The following is a 16,549-nucleotide window of genomic DNA, read 5'->3' as shown; positions in this document are numbered from 1 at the left end:
TTTTTTTTTTTTTAATTATGGCTCAAAGGTAATGATAACAGAATTTGTTTTTTTCAGAGAAGCAGAACCTTACTTATGTTTTAAAAAAGGCTTTTTTGTCAGAAATGAAGGCTTACTGAAAACTATATTTATGTACAGTAAAAGATACTTGATCTCTTTTGCATAAATTACTGTATCAGTGCAGCGTGACGTGGATGTGTTGAGGAAATCCAGGTTGTTATCTCAGGAATGTTGATTCTGTCTCTCATCTTCCTCTTTACAATATTGTACTTTCTCTGTGGGGGTGCAGGTCAGGGGAGTTTATTGACCAATCAAGCACAGTGATATAAAACAGTTATTCAATCAGACATTGGTACTTTTAGCGATGTGGGCAGGAGCCAAAAGAACTATTGGAAAATGTAATCAGCACTTCCATAAAGATGCCAACAGCGAGAAGCATTAAGTCCTCTAAAATGTCCGTGTGGACGGCTGCTCTGACTTTGCTCTAGATAAAACAGAAGACCAGGATATGACATGGATCCCCAAATTATCAGTAAAAAAAATTAACTTTCATTTGCAATGAGGACGCTGAATCACTGTCAACGTAATGCGAATCTCCCCAAAAACTCCGGGGTTCACTTCACATTCCTCTGTTGTTTATGTGACTTTTTCAACCGCATTTTGTCCTTTAACTCAACTTTGCATTAATATACTCGCATCAAAGCTTTCTATAAAGTCAAGTCAGCAGTCTTTCACATTATTGGGTAAGTCAGAGAATGGCTGTGGCACAATATTTTTGCGCTCGAATCGTTTTTGTAACTGTCCTCCCTTCAATTAATCCAGTTCGTTTTTGGAGAAATTGAACTTTGGGTATCCATTAGTTGTATCACATAATTATCCAAATAAATGCTTGAACTATATCACTGCAATGAATCTACATTTCTTCATTTAAGCTTTAGGATACAGATTGCTGAAATATACTTCTCAGTGATATTATAATTGATTGAGATGAATTTGGAAATGAGAGCCACTTTAATTGCAAAGCTGCTTACTGTTTAATACTAATATTCTGCTATAGTGGGCTTATTTGAGAGCATGGCTTGGTATAGATTGTGGAAGGTAGCCCCCCCTTCTCGGCTTGTCTCTGACGAGGCAGCTCCCTGGCCTGCTCTGGCCACCCTCATTGTACATACAGCATGGTCTGGAAAGCAGAGCTTTATCAGCAAATACCCCTAGTCAGCACGAGCAGCAGGGCAGTTATGCGCTGCGACTGGCACACCAGCCGATATTGTCATGTACGATTAGGCCAGTGCTCATGAGCCTGTGAACTCATTCCCTTAGCATCAAAGTCAACGCCACCTCCTACCCTCCTCCATTTGTATCGCCGCCTCTGTGCTGGCCTCTCCTCCGTCCCCTCGTTGTTCCATTTCACATTTAGTCTCGCTACTTCACAGTGAACCCAGAGTGAACCTCCTTAAAAGCTCTGCTCTGCTGAAAACAGATCCAAAGTGGAGCTAAAAACATCAGGGAGGACCGGTTTCATTTTCCAAAACAAATCTCTGCTGCTTAATTAACTCCATCCAGAGAGGTCAACCTCAAGTCGCAGTCAGCCACTGGTGCCAGTTGTTTTGTCTTGACACACCTCAGCAGATGACAAAGCTGATAGAGATCGAGCAGAACTGGAGACTCACAGGAGACAGACAAACCACGAGGTCAGCTGTGGGAAAATATCAGGAGGAGGAAACAGAGATTAAAGCGTTCAGTGAGGAGACGGAGAACAACAGAAAGCAAAAAGACGGAGAAAGATTTGTGCTGGGTCCTTCTTGTCCTGCCTCTAGGAGCATATGCCACGCTGTGATTCTATTTCCTCAAAGGGAATGTGTGTAGAGCCGAGAGCCAGCATCGTTCTCAGCCGTGCACAAACCTAAATGGACAGGGCAACAACATAAACATGCTCACAGGTTTGGAGTAAAAGACCCCAGAGGTGGAGATAGCAAGGGCATGCAGAGATAAGAGTAGGAACTAGTGCAGAAAGGAGAGAAGGACGGAAAAAAGTGTGTTGGGGGAGAGGGAGAGTTGAGAGGAGGCTGCAGGCGCCCGAGCAGGGCTGTCAGACTGGAGGAAGTGCTAGTGTGCAGGCCTGCAGGTAAATGGAAGAAGAAAGGCGCCTGCAGGCTGCCCGAGGCAAGCCTGGGCCCTTCTGTTCTATCATTTAGGAGACAAGTCCTCCACTGATTCCCAATTAATATTTAACACCGTGCAGACAACAAGGCACTCCACAGCAGTACACATGCCAACGAGAGGAGAAGCAAGGAGAGAAAAAGACAGGAGATGAAGAGGATCTAGGGATGCATAAATGGATTCACTCTCAGCAAGATGAAACAATATTTTGAAACACTTAATGTCAGTGAGGTAGGGCTTTAACAGAAGTTTATTACAATATTTTGAAACACTTAATGTCAGTGAGGTAGGGCTTTAACAGAAGTTTATTTTTAATCAATGCTTAAAGCTTGAATATGTGTCTTAATGGGACTGCAGTGACAGCTGACTGACAAAGTGATGATTTCTAGTCTGTGTGTTGAGTTTGGGGTTGAATAAAGATGTCCATGACATTTACAGGTTTACTGAAAAAAAAAATACTCTGCCAAAGTATTCATACACCACTTTTCCCCATACTACCTCAAACGTCAAAGAATAAACATAAATATCTTCCATTAAAACAAGATTTATGCTCATGAATAATTTCTCCTGTTAGCGGATTCTTACACTGGAACTTGGGATATTGTTTCATAAACACATTTTATTTGAGAGTATTAGATTAAACAGTGGCGACTGAAAACAGTTGCACACCAACCATTATTCGTAAAATAAATGGGAAACCAGGCATTCGATTATGAATTCACACCTCTCCAAATGAACCGAGTTTCTAGGCAGAAAAACTAGAGTTTGATTAAAGCAGATCAAACAGGGCTGGTGTTAATGCACCCCTAAAGATGGTGGTTAGTACTTCTTTTTAGCAGTAGCTTTTGCAGAGTGATAACAGGAAAGGTGCCCGAAAGACTGGAGTATCATCAACAAAAGAGTTGGAACCTGCAACTCAGAGTCAGGACAGGACACACCCTGAACCTAAAACCATCCCTGTATTCAAATATGACGACATTGCCGGTGCATGCGGAGATGGCCTCTAGGAGAATGCAGCTGAAGAGCAAACCATGGAAAGTGTAGTTAAATTTCCCAGAGGATTAATGACGTGAACAAAGTGCAGTGGTCAGTTTGCACTTCTCTGCCAAACCTTCTTAAGTATTAGAGCAGATTGTAAACCAAAGAAAGGGATGAACATGGGTTTTTAACCGCAACGGATGAAAGCACTACTTAGCTTTCTTTTACGGCATGTCTTCTTGTATATTTTCTATTCAAATTTTCACCCTTCCTAGCTTGCACTTACTGTACTAGAAATCCAAATGTTTAACCAAAGCAATGTTTGAGTTCAGGTTTTACCCGAACACCCTGCCAGAAACATGCAACACCTACTCAGCGGCTCTCCCAGAGAGCACAGCATGCTCTGCAAAGACACAACCTGCGTGTCATTTCCTGTGGGACAGCAAAGGGCTGTACACAGTCGCTCCTGTCCTCCAAGCCACCCCCACGCTCTGGCAGGCGAAGACAAGAGGGCAGTGAAGCTTCGCACCTGGGACGCCCAAATGCCAGTTTGGAGGCTTTGGAACAAGGACCCTGCTTCTGAACCCAAGTCCTGCTGTGACCAAATCTACAGTAGACTTCCTCCTCTTCCTCCTCGAGCTCACCTCTCGGGGCTGTGAGATGGCTCAGCCCCCTGTGCGTGCAGCAGAAGGCGGAGGGGCAGTGGGAAGGCATGGCTCTGTGGGGCACCGACAGCCGGAAATGATTCTCCGTGTGCCAGCGCTGAGACACCGGCACAGCAGAAAGAGGCTGAGTTACGGAGGAGGTAAGATTAATAAAACAACTATCATGTGGCCATTTCTCTGAAACTAACTGCGACTCTAAGGTTACGTTTACACGAGACCGCTGCCTGGAGGCTGCCGGTATTTTGGGATGTCGAATGGGAAAAAGGTACATGTTTGGATGGCACCGTCAAGATAGATTGAGTCAGCAGTAGTTGACATGCCAGGCCTCTATACGGCACTGTGATTTTAACAAGCCATCAAACGTACAAGGGCTTTTGAAAAAACAAACAACCCAATCAGGTTGTTTGTTTTTTGTTGTTATCTACTCATGCACGGGTAAATAAAATCTATCCGTGCGTTCTGCGCATGCACACTTTCACACCTGTGGAATATTTTACACCTCCACAGGGGGGCATTACAGAAAAGTTTCGCTCTGAAACCTGGCTTCAAAAAGTGCTAGCGTGAGAGACTCCGGTCACTGTTGCATAAAAGAGTGGCTAGATTGCAACAAAAATGTTACGGCATAACTGAAGAGTGGGTCTGTGTAAACGGGGCCTACAATTCCTGGATTTCTCAATCTAAAGATCTGGTGAAAACGTGATTGCAGCAATCTGCCTAGCGGGACTGCCTTAGACATAGAGGAAGGGAGTTATGGATCCTATGGCTAGCCGACTGTCACCTTTTAACGTAAAAACCTCCTGACCTCTGCTTCTGCTTCAGCAGAATGGGGAGTAATGACAGTTTCAGTGGGCCTCCTGTGGAATTTCAAATGGGAGTGAGAAATGAGGTGGTTCAATCAGTGGGAAAAGGTCAAGTGCATGCAGATTCGCTCTCCCTCGCCATCTCCATTCCTTTTCCCCCAGTTCGCTGCTGAGGCAATCAGGGTAAAGGTTGTTATTTCTGCTGCTGCAGCCGCCGGTGACCATGCTTAAATATTCATCTGAAAAACACTCCCCATCTCACTTTTTCTCCCAGACAGCAGCCGCCGAGGTGCTGTGCCGCAATCTGATATGGCCGGCTAATTCTGCTGTTATGTTCCACACCGTCTCAGAGAAACGGTAGAGGAGAGTTGGCTGGAGGTCGTTACCTGAGCATATTACCTCGGTTTAGGGGAAGAGAAGCAGCTAAAAAGCAAAGTCAAACTAATGGCTCTGGCAGCTTTGCCTGCAGAGGCACAGGGCTATTAGGAAAACTACAATTCCCTGGTGAACCTCCGTGTCATGTCCTGAGGCTGAGTGTGACAAGGCCCGGTTGTCTCTGTCGATCAAGCTCTAGGAGGGCTGAACCCGGCTTGACATGGAATGAACCTGGGATATCAGGCTCTGTGGGAAATTTCATTTACACCTGGCTGATTGGCACAGTGGGCCTCCGGGCTGTTGTCACAGAGGGTTATGGCTACAGGTGGGCTAGTCTGTTACCGTGTGCAACAAGGCAGAGTTGGGGATAAACTCTACTCCAGATGATTGGAGGCTGTATTTACCAGGAAACAACCCGAATTTTCCCAATTTCTTTCTGATTTAATTAAAATTATGGGGTTATTTTATTCTAAAAGTAGACCAAATCACTGTGTTTGTGCTTGGACTTGAACACCCACTGGTTCAGACTCCAGTCTGAACCAGTGACAGGACAAATCTGGGAGCAGCAGTGAGCCGTGTGGTTAACAAGGGCAGCATCTACACTGAGCCCAGATAAAATGTGCACACACAATGTGACAGCTTCTTTCTGAGAAAATGTCATCCAGGCACAAATGCGACTGCTAAAGAATTAAACAAATGAAAACCTGCCGGAATCTGAAAAATAACCAGGCAGAAATATCTCCATCAGCCAGTCAAGTGACAGATTCTGGACCTGTTATTCTTAAGCTGACATGTGGCGGAGTAATTGGAGTCTGGGCCAAGAGGAGAGGGAGAGTGGCAGAGTGGAGGTGGGGGCTGGTGGGGCCTCCTGTCCAGCCACCTCAGTGTTGCTCATCGCTGGGCTGGCTCAAGTCTCCTTTCTGGTACAGGAGAAATGTTAAGAGGAGCAGCACAGAGAAATGATGATCTCATCCTTGAATGGCCAGAAATCAGTGGAAGCTAATAATTTTATGTTTTTGATCACTGAGTTTACCACAGATAGCACTGAAAACAACACTCTTCTGTGTGGAAGGGAGCTGATTCAACGTCAGCCATTTTCAACATCAATGAGGTGTTTAAAGATGAAGCTGAAAGAAGCAGAAATGATGACTCCTGGATGCCAGCTCCTATTAAACATTAGGGATGTAGCTGCATTTCAGCAAATTGCAGGAGATTACCAAAAGATTATCAGCAATTATAACAAGGGTTGTTTTTTAGAACCAATGCTTGTTTCACATTATTTGATCTTTTGAGAGATCCATGCTCTCATTCTCTATCAGAAAGAAATTTCTCAGATGAATTAAACTACTTTTAAATTTAGTAAGACTTACTGAGCTAACAGTGATAAAAGCTACTAGACAGTTTAAATGTTAGTTTTGTAATAGTTTGTTTTGAAATATTGAAATCCTGTTTAAATCCTGTGTAACAGCGACTTCCCTCTTTCAAACAATGTGATGTCGCCGCTTGTCCTAATCATTGGTCAAAACAACAATAAAGCTTCCTTATTCAACATATAACAGCAAAAGGAGCTTTTATTCCAGTCATTTGAACACAGCTACTATTTACAAACAAAGAATATTGTAAGAAAAAATGCATCTCTTTCAATATAAGGCATGTTACATTTCCAGGCGTGCAAAAGATGAGTCTCTACAGTGGTAAATCAGTGATCCACACAAATCTCAGACCAGTGCATCTTCAGTTTAACGGTTTTACCTGGAGGCTTCCCAATCAAGGGAAGAGATGGGTGAAAAAAATGAGATGGCCACTGGCTCAGGATGGTTGGGGTCAGTGCCATCCATTCACCCCATCTCTCCCCGCAGGGCCTCTCTGTCTCTCTCTCATCCGTCTGGATTGGTGCCCTCTCTCTGGGGCATGACCACTGTGAGAAGCCCTGGCTCTGCTACCGTCTCTGCCTTTCATGTCTCCATCTAGGGCAGCGGTATAGAGACGTGGAGTGGAGGACGGAGGAGAAGGTGGGGGTTTGAGGGTGGCTACAAATGTCACCCATAAGCGGGGATTTAATTAAAAATGACAGGGGCTGGTGCTGGAGAGTGCAGCCACATATGCGAGGAATTTGGGTGCAGTGAAAGCAAGTGCCTATGATTTATAATTCAAGTAATGCTCTACACTCCTTTTAATTCTACAGCCAAAGAGAAAAATATCAAAAGGCTGCCCCTGTGAGGCTAATCCAATATGATATTTTTAAGGGCAGGCGGTCAATAGCTCTCTGAAAAGCCAGCTTCTCTGTCTCCCTTTCTGCTTCTGTCTTTTCTCCACTTGTCTGTCTCTCCCTATCTCACTCTGCTGCCTCCCTCCCTCCTTTCTCTCCCAGTGCACTCCTCGCTCTCCAGTACATCACCCCGCCCCTTTCAAAGCCCAGACTCGGAGCGGGCTGTGATAATGGAAACATCCCGCTCTCCGCCTCCCGTTTCTCCTGCTAAGCTCTGCGCGCTCGGGGGAAATTGATTGTCTGGCTAGCCGATCTGAGCGCTTCCAGCTGATGGTAGAGCCAGTTAAGTCCTTTTTTATTGAGGGTATGAGGGATTTTTAATGGGAGTCGCATCAATGAACTGTGCAGCCACTCAGCATCTGCATGCAGGGGTTTTTCTTAAAAAAAAAAATTATAAAAAGCTTCTTCTTGTGCTCTCATCCCAACTATACACACAAACACGCGCACGCACACACACACACACACACACACACACCCACAGCAGATGTAAGTGGCAGCGCTCACTCTTTCCTCCCTGCCAGGTAATCCCCCTCCAGTGCTCCCACTCTGAGTTTGAAGGCTGTGCTCTCCTCCGCAGCCTGGGTCACCTTACCCACGACCAGACTCCATTCTAGAAAATCTGGGCCACGACCAATCAGTAACGAGGTCCCGGCTCCGTGAGGCGACCTGAGTTTGCCCACTCCAGCAGCCAGACCCACTGTCTGCTTCTCTGAACCCCTTCCGGGTTTGGACGAACAATCGCCTTATTGAGGCCAAGTGCTGCACAGTGGTGGAAATCCAACACTAACCACCCCCTCCCACCCAAGGACAGAAAGAAGGCTATTATGTCCAAACATCCTCATTATGAACCTCGGACTCGGCCGCTGTAGCAGTCCTTCAAATCAAAGGGTTTAACAGGTGAGCAAGTGGAGCTAGACATAGAGGGTCAGTAAGAGGGAGGGGAAAGGGGAAAGAGTGGAGACTGTTCTTTTTCTCTATTGATTTGGGTCCTAACTCACACTGGCTGCTCCTCAATAAAGAACCTTGAGAGGAAGTGGGCTAATCCTGTGAAATTGGAAGTGGGGAATCGATTAAGAGCACTATTGAGGATTTCCTCCATTTCTCCTTCCTCCCCCTCCGTCTTTTTGCCTTTACTAATTTTATTTTCAACAGTCCATCTTCCTCCCTCCCTCCTCTCAGTCCGCTGTTCCCTGAAACTTCATTAGTGAACATCGGTGAACCTTTTCTCAGAGAAGGAGCCACACCTTCCACCCGACCACAGAGCTTCATAATCTCAAGTTTCCTCTCTCTTTCTTTCTCTCCTGTAGCTCCTTATGAATCATCCCCACAGAAACAAGAAAAAAGGGAACTCCAGATCTGAGGACAAAAGTAGCACAGAGTCACCTTGTTGGTGCTGGTTTCTGTAACAGACTACTGAAGTGTTATTTGATCAGAGAAGTAACTTGTTGGTTAGGAAGAAGCCAAGTTACTACAGCATGAAATATTCATATAGATGAATGAACCTTGCTAAAGTATCAAACACTTTGAACATTCAAATTTTGTCATGTTAAAATGACAAACCTGAGTGTGTTTTAGTTGTATCATATATAAATATATATAAAAAGTCAACCCAAGGTCATGAAAATTGGAAAATGTATTCCTTTTACAAGATAAAAACAAAAAAATATGGGTTTATATTAATATTAATCTCCTTTTCTATGATACCCAAAGATAAAATCCTGCACAGATGCTTCAGAGATCTACAGCTCAGGTGGGAGATTCTATTAAAAGTTGCAATAGGTTCTTCTACTGCTCTCAAATTTGCATTTTTTGTTGTTATTTGAACTGTCAACGTTTTGCATTGTCTTGGGGTTTTTTTTCTCTCCAGGGCAGCTACATCTGGTCTAGCGTTATGTTTGGCTCTCACTCCTGCTATTAACTTTTTACTTTTCATGAACATAAAAACTACCCCTACATCGTCAATTTATTTTTTTTGTATGTCCACTTTGTCTCCTCAGACTCCCCAGTCGGTCGTGACTCGTTACAGATGGACTTTTAGACAAAGTCAGGTTCTGCTGGAGCCTTTCCTCCCTACGATCGCTCCATGCATGTTCAGTATGAGGGATTGTTGCAATGCAAGTGATTGTCCACTGTTGGTCCAGGAGGACTGCAGACTGCAAGTCGGGACTCGATGCAATTTGTTGGGTTTCCTTAGATAAAAACCTTTGGAACTACTGTGAATAATGAACTGACCTTAATGCATTGTGTGAGGATGAACTGGAATGGATGTGTGACTGGATTGAAATGACTGGTTTATAAAATGCCTTTTTTTTTTTTTTGGTGAACTGATTCTTTGAAAGATGATTCTTTTGTAACTTTTTTAGGATGGATTCAAATCCATCGTGCCCGTCAGGAGGATTTACAATCAGCTTGAAGGAACTCATGTGTTTTTCCCATGTAAACAGCAGCTGTGATGCATTCAAGGACAGCTTACTACAGAGAAAATTAACACACACTTCTCTCACTTATTAAAAAGGTGCTTATCTAAAGCGCCTGGGAGAAATTCACTCTCCTGATGGCTGCAGCTCTCTCTAATCCCAACCGGGTTACAGCCAGCTCTGTGAGGCCTTTTACAGTTTTCCACCCTCGTTCTCCTCTGTCCCTTTACTCCATTTCGCGAGCAGACAGAGGACGGCGCTCGGGGAACAAATGCAGCAGCTGCCACGCTTTAGATGCGGCCGGCACGTCCAGGGCCAGACACTGTAAATGTTTACAGACCCTGAGGGTCAGCGGGGCCAGTGAGGCCCGTTAAACAGTGTCTGTTCAGCCCTGTTGTCACGACGGCACAATCAGCACAGTTAAACAGGCTCCCCCACAATGAGTAGCCAAACAATTCAGCAATCCAAGGTCTAAGTGCAAATTGAATAAAACTGTTTGGAATTCCACAGAGTGGTGAGGGAACAAAGTGACAACAACAGAGACTTTTCGTTCACCTCACTGTCCTGGTGAACCACCGACCTCCAACATTCAGCAGGAGCAGCAGATTGAACAGAAACGACAAACACACAGGGTTCCTACACATCCGTCGAGGAGAGCTTTTCATCCTCGGCTCTCCGGATTTCTCAGTCCCTAAGGGTCCTTGTGAAATTTAAAATACTAAAGATAAACAGGCTTATGATGGGAATTTTTACAGTGTGGTGACAGAAGAGAAGAAGGATACAAGAAAAGAGAGAAAGGAATGTTAAAAAGAAGGATGAAAAGACAAAAGAAGGGCAAGAAATAGGGGCAAAAGGAACATGTCCAGGAACAATCTAATAATTGTGCTTTTCCCAGCCGAACCCACAGCCTTTCATTCAAGGTACTTGCAGGCTGAGCAAATATTCAAGGACATGAGGAAGAAATTAAGTTATAAAGGAAGGAAAGAAAGAAAGAAGGGAGGTGTTACTCAACGAAAGCAGAATGGATAAAATGAGGAAAGAAAGGAAGGCAAAAAGGAAAGAAGGAAGAACAGATATATGGAAGAGAATGATGAAGCTAGGACACAAAAATGGGATTAAGTATACGAAGAATGAAAAAGAATAAATAAATGAATGACAATTAGAAGAAAGGATGTAGCATTTAGACACACAAAGTCTTGAAGTCCAAATATTTTTCCATGCTCTTCTTTTTCCGTACTCATCCAGACCTGGAAAATACTGAAATCAAATTCCAAAATTTTCCAGGCCTTTTTTTTTTCAGACTTGGGTTCAGTAGGTAACCTAAACATTGGCATCCTTAGTTGGAGCAGATCCAAACACCTGACGCCCGCCAATCACTCGTGTTAACTTACATTTCCGTCCGAGGACTTGCGGCGGCTCCAAGCTCTTGCTGGCACACACCGGGTGCTGGGGCGGGGGGTTCTGCCTTCTCTGCAGACAGGCCAGCATGGCGAGGTGGGCACAGTATTACAACCGGGGGAGTTCTGCGGACAACCTGGGTCAGGAAAGGAAAGAAAAAAAAACAAGGACGGATGTTAAAGCAAGTAAGATACGAGGTCAAAGCTGTGCATGGCCGGGTCTGGGAGCCACCGGGGGCCTTCACACCGAGGATTTAATTGGGAAGCATGCCTACAGCTGCCTGCCTCTCAGCTCTGCGTGTTGAATGATAAACACACACCTGCAGAGTGTGGAAGTGGGGGGGTGGGTGGGCACTGTTGACACGGGAGCAGAGCAGAGTCCAGAGCAGTCACTCTGCAGCTTCAAACAGCATATCCACACAGCCATTCAACCGCATCTCCTGTCTGTTGCTCCGAAAAAAACCTTTCACAATCACAGAGAAAATAGCAACACTCAGCCACATCGGGCCACATTCTTTCCAGGGCGGTGTGGATGTGGTGATTGATGGCGTTATCTATCGAAAGCAAAAAAAGAAAAGGGAATGCTGGGAAAACAGCAGTCGGTCTGCTACAACTTAACATGCAACAGCTCAGGGGGACTGTCAGGGAAGGCCTGGGGCCCTGAGCTGCGTCTGGATGTATGTGTTGAACTGTACAGTCGCATGTGAAAGTGAGTGTGCGAGCAGATGTGATGGGATGGGAGGGGAGAGACTGCCAACCGTACATCAGGGCTAGTGACGGCACTAATCAATCTCCCTCTAGGCCATAAATCTCCAACTCTGCTCCCCGCCGCCACCTTCACTCAGGAACAGGGAGGCAGAGGCGACTGGTCTCCTCTCAAAAAGCCCATCGCATTCCCAGAGGAAACACAAGACGTGATCAGATATAAATATGAATACATATACCTGAAAGAAAGCTGAATAACAACCCTGAACAATCAGAAACCATGGAGGGTATCATTCATCAGGAGCATCGTTGTGTCACACAACACAATGATGACTGATTACAAAGTCTTCCACTTGCATTATGTGGCAGATAAAAGCAGCCGAAGCAACTATTTGAGCCCAGAAAGTGCTTTTATAAGATAAGGATCCAAATTTACTCCTCTATTTTTTACACAGCATGCTTTTACTGAAGCCCAGTTTTACCTACAATGGATAATGGTCACATTTAGTAGCAGAAGAAAAAGGACTGTGGCTTCAATCTTGGCACCGCCTGCGTGCGAGTCGCTTTTTTCCAAAAGCATCAGCACGAAACACTATTGTTTCAATCCAAGCCCGTCTCCTCCCATATTAAAACCCAGAGCAGAGGCAAATATTTCATGTGTGCTTTCAGAGCCGGCGTCTCCGGCTACGACGCGCGGCAGAGTGTTGAAAAATGATTTCTCACGCGCATGTCACAGCCGAGTCCTCAGCTATTTATTTTCTCAGTGAATTACTAAACGAACATTTAGCCACCTGCCATCAGTCCATTACTGGCTTTCATAGATTATCATTGTATTATGAAAGAAAACAATTGCAGTGATTACAGGATGAATTAATGGCGGGTCATGCAGCTCTGGGTCCTCTTCTTGCTCATTTAAAGGCTATACAAATGCAGAACACTGCTGCAAATGGTCGTAAATTTCAAGCAATTCTTAAAGCATTCAATCAAAAGAGCTCCTCAAATGATGTGATGTACCAGCAGTACTTGATCAAAGTGAGAAATATAAAATGTCTCCTCGTACTTATGCATGTCCAGGAACAATCTAATAATTGTGCTTTTCCCAGCCGAACCCACAGCCTTTCATTCAAGGTACTTGCAGGCTGAGCAAAGTGCAAGTGAATCGAATCTATTGCCTAAGTATTTAACATAAGTAATGGGTACTGAGTTGCAGTTGCAAGCTGTATTTTACTGTGCTTCACATCCTCCATTGCTGCTTCACTGAGTGACACAGAGCACAGGCACAACGGGAGGAGCACAGCAGAGTGCATGTGCCGTACTGTTTTGACATGCAAACATCACATTCATTGTGTGTTGTCCACACTGACTCCATACAAGTGCCTAGTCTGCAGCAGCCTCAGAATGACAAAATAGTATACCTATCATTTGTCTCAGTGTGAAATAAGTTCCCTCTAGCTGGCTATTTAAAAATAAGATAATAATAGTTTGAACGACTCTTCAAAAGGAACAGATCCACATGATCTGGCTCCATTTAAACAGTCGTAAATCTCCTCTCTGCATCACAGTGTGAAGCTGAGTCCTATGGAGAACCCAGCGTATGCTGCTTTTGGACTAAAAAGCACACCAGCGCTATAGATTTATCACAGGAGCCTCCTAGGGGGCGGTAATGTGCCAGTTTGTCAACTGTCTGCTCAGGGAGGAAAGGAAAGTGATAAAACAGAAAAGTAAAGTGACCGCACAACAATTTGTTATTTCTGTCCTTGGGATAAATAATCAAATAATAAAAGACAAGAACCATCCAATCTCCCTACACTGTAGTTCTACAGACAACCATAAGTGTTTCTTTACTCCTGGTTTGATCTGAGTCAGTTTTCTCTTTCTGGTCTCTGTTTGGAGCCCACCTCTGAAGGGGAAGCATTACTGTCACAAAGGTCTGGATGGACCCCAGAGGGGAGGCAACACAACAAACAGTCATCAGAAACAGGGGCCAGAGGTCTGCCTAAACTCGGCAGAACAGCTAAAATACGAGGCTGAAGGACTTAGACAAGTTAGACAAGAGTCAAACCTTCACAATAAGAGGCTTAATCATATACATATAATATGCTATAAAACTCAAACAGCATATAAAAGGTAATTAAATCAGTTTATGGAGCCCTCAGACAAATGGTCAGGAGTTGGGCTACCTTTATGTATGAAATAGAAACACGAGGACTTTTAGCTCCAACATAATTATTAATAAGGTCTCGTCTTGTCCTCATGAAGCTGATCTTTTCCGTCAGCTCACCTCTGGGCGTATTAACACACTTCTATTACTCTTAGCATTAACAGTAATTCTCCTACAACTACTTCTACTAAAAGTAGAAATAATGTTGAAACGCTTATGCTGACAAGAAGGTAAATTGTGATGAATTTGCTCATGAAAGTTATGGTGCAAACTTTTTATGCAGGTATTTGCTATTATTTAGAAAGAGTAAACTTCACCTGAGCAGTGATGTCTTTCAAACACAGTGTGTTAGGAAGCACACTGTGACGCACATCGTACTGCTAGAATGTTTTTGAAAATGTTTTTGGCAAAATTCTGCAAACTGAGCTGTTTAGAAATGCTTGCATACTCAGCCAATCGTAATCATGATTTTACAGTTTTGTTTTTTTTTACGTTATTGCAAAATCTTAATGCATCAAATGATTTGAAAAGCATTTATTTATTTCCAAGCTTCATGCAGAATAATGCACAAAATATTGTAATTTTAAAAGAGTGTAGAATAGTTTTCACAATCACCCAATTGCAAAAAAACAAATCTTTACCACAACCATTTCGCTTGTCTTTTAACGTGAAATATGGCACAAAAGCCCATTTAGTTGTTTTATAACTGAAGTCAAAATATTAATTGTTAAAGGTCATGAAGGGGCCAGAAAAACGTGGATCAACACTTCAAATACCTCAGTCTTTCTTCCAGACAAGACTTCTTTAAAAAAAAACAACCAAACAAAAAAAACAAAAACATTTTTCTCAAGACATTACATTTGACCCTGGACCCTGAGGCTTCTACAATGCACTTAACACCCGAAGTCACATGAGTATTTTTAAAGCCTGTCACCAGCAGCACAAAACAACACTTTTAGCACAAAACTGACAGTGAGAAAAGCACTAAAATGCATCTCCCTGATAAATCTAAGCAAATTAAATCTCCGCACAACCTCAGTTCACCCTCTCTCTCTTTCACACACACACATGTTGCAGATGGAAAAGAGGGACCACTCTATGTCCCGCCAGGTGCTCAGCAAAAAAAATAAATAAATAAAAAAAAGAGGTCGCTCACAGTGCCATTTCCTCTCGCACACAGGCAGCCCTGGCCCAAACACACTGGTACTTTGAGCTCATTACTGGCTATTCACATAATCCTTTCTCTGTGTTCTCTCTGCAAGGATACTAATTTCCCAACGAGCCCATCCTCACAGTCCATTTGTTCAAAGATAGTGGTTGAGAGAGAGGAAGCAGACACGTGGTGGAGATTGAGACTAAAAGCTGGCCTTAACGGGGAGGGTTGGGGGGATGCCGGCACACTTTTCCCCTCCCTGAAATGAAAGACAATCGTGTAACTACCCTCCATTTTTCTCCATTTGCTGTGCACCAAATGTATTCGGAGGCATTATACTTTGCTAAAGGAGACTGGCTCTTTTTTTCCAATTCAATTTCAGGAACCAATTTACCGCTATTATTGCCTTTAAGAGCGAGGCAAAAGGAGCAAGTCTTCAGCTTGTTTGTCATGTCCCCCTTTCCCCCTCATCTTCTCCTATTAGGTTATTGTGCTACTTAGCAGATGTCCATCAGTGGCAGGAAATTATCCCCGAAACCAAACGCCTGTGACCCATCACCCAGCTGCCCTGAAAACAGCCCGTCTTGCCGAGGTCAATCTCTGTGAAGGTGCTAGGTTTTCTGTGTGCGTGTGCGTGTGTGTGTGTGTGCACACCGACCGCTCAGAAACACCACCTGCACTTCACTCGTACGTCAAATCCACTGGGTCTCCTCTTACACCAGTGCAGAGATATCTCAAAAGCTAGGATGTCTGTCGGATCCATCCCCGTTCTGCTAACGCCGCTGCAGGGTTCGCAACGGAGGCGGGAGGATCAGTCCCTTGAGATGAAGGAATAAGCTGGAATCAGGAGGCAGTGGGCTTGGCGAAGGGCTATTTCTTAGTTAAAAGGTTCTTAAACTGCAGAGGAGATCAGAGGAGATGGCTCTCCGCGCCCAAAGCTGTCTACTCAGATAAGCATCCTGCCAAGTGCGGGGTGGAACAGGGTGGTCATGGGTGAACAAATGCTGTCGGTCTGCCTGTGTGCAGGTGTGTGCATGTGTGTGCGCGTGTGTGCATGTGTGTGTGTACTGAGGTACACATGTTTTAGGTGAAAGACAGGCCATGGCAGATGATACTCAGTGGTAACTAACCTTAGTGCCTTATGGTTTTACATGAACGGTTGCTAAATAAATATTTGTTTTTCGTGGATCATGAAGACATTAGTCTAACTGGAATCAACATCGAAGCTTGGAGTTTAAGTATGAAGTCTGCACTGGCAGACGGGCAACTCATGTCTGATTTATTTATTTTTTTTTTTTCTCACCTAAATTATTGTCCTTACAGTTTTTTAAATGTATAACAGCTCAGACAATGACTCCTTTTCTCCTTGCCAGAACGACTGTGGTTACGCTCGGTGTGCTATTGCCATATATTCCAATTATTGCTCTCAGGGACAACCTTGCAGGCAACTGTAACAAGGAGAGAAGGCA

At 44.1% G+C, this 16,549-nt stretch overlaps 1 protein-coding gene across 1 annotated transcript in view; it reads right to left on the bottom strand.

Moving 5' to 3' along the window:
- Positions 1-16,549, bottom strand: part of fam222a (family with sequence similarity 222 member A) — a 69,711-nt gene that overhangs the window by 22,057 nt on the left and 31,105 nt on the right. The window contains exon 2 of the mRNA XM_044111213.1: positions 11,056-11,198. Within this exon, the coding sequence (XP_043967148.1) occupies positions 11,056-11,152 (97 nt within the window). The 5' untranslated portion in view covers positions 11,153-11,198. The remainder of the gene's footprint in view (positions 1-11,055; positions 11,199-16,549) is intronic.

The sequence above is a fragment of the Gambusia affinis genome, linkage group LG03 (genome assembly GCF_019740435.1).
Source record: "Gambusia affinis linkage group LG03, SWU_Gaff_1.0, whole genome shotgun sequence".
In the NCBI taxonomy this organism is placed as follows: Eukaryota; Metazoa; Chordata; class Actinopteri; order Cyprinodontiformes; family Poeciliidae; genus Gambusia; species Gambusia affinis.
This window is presented reverse-complemented; position numbering and strand designations above follow the sequence as displayed.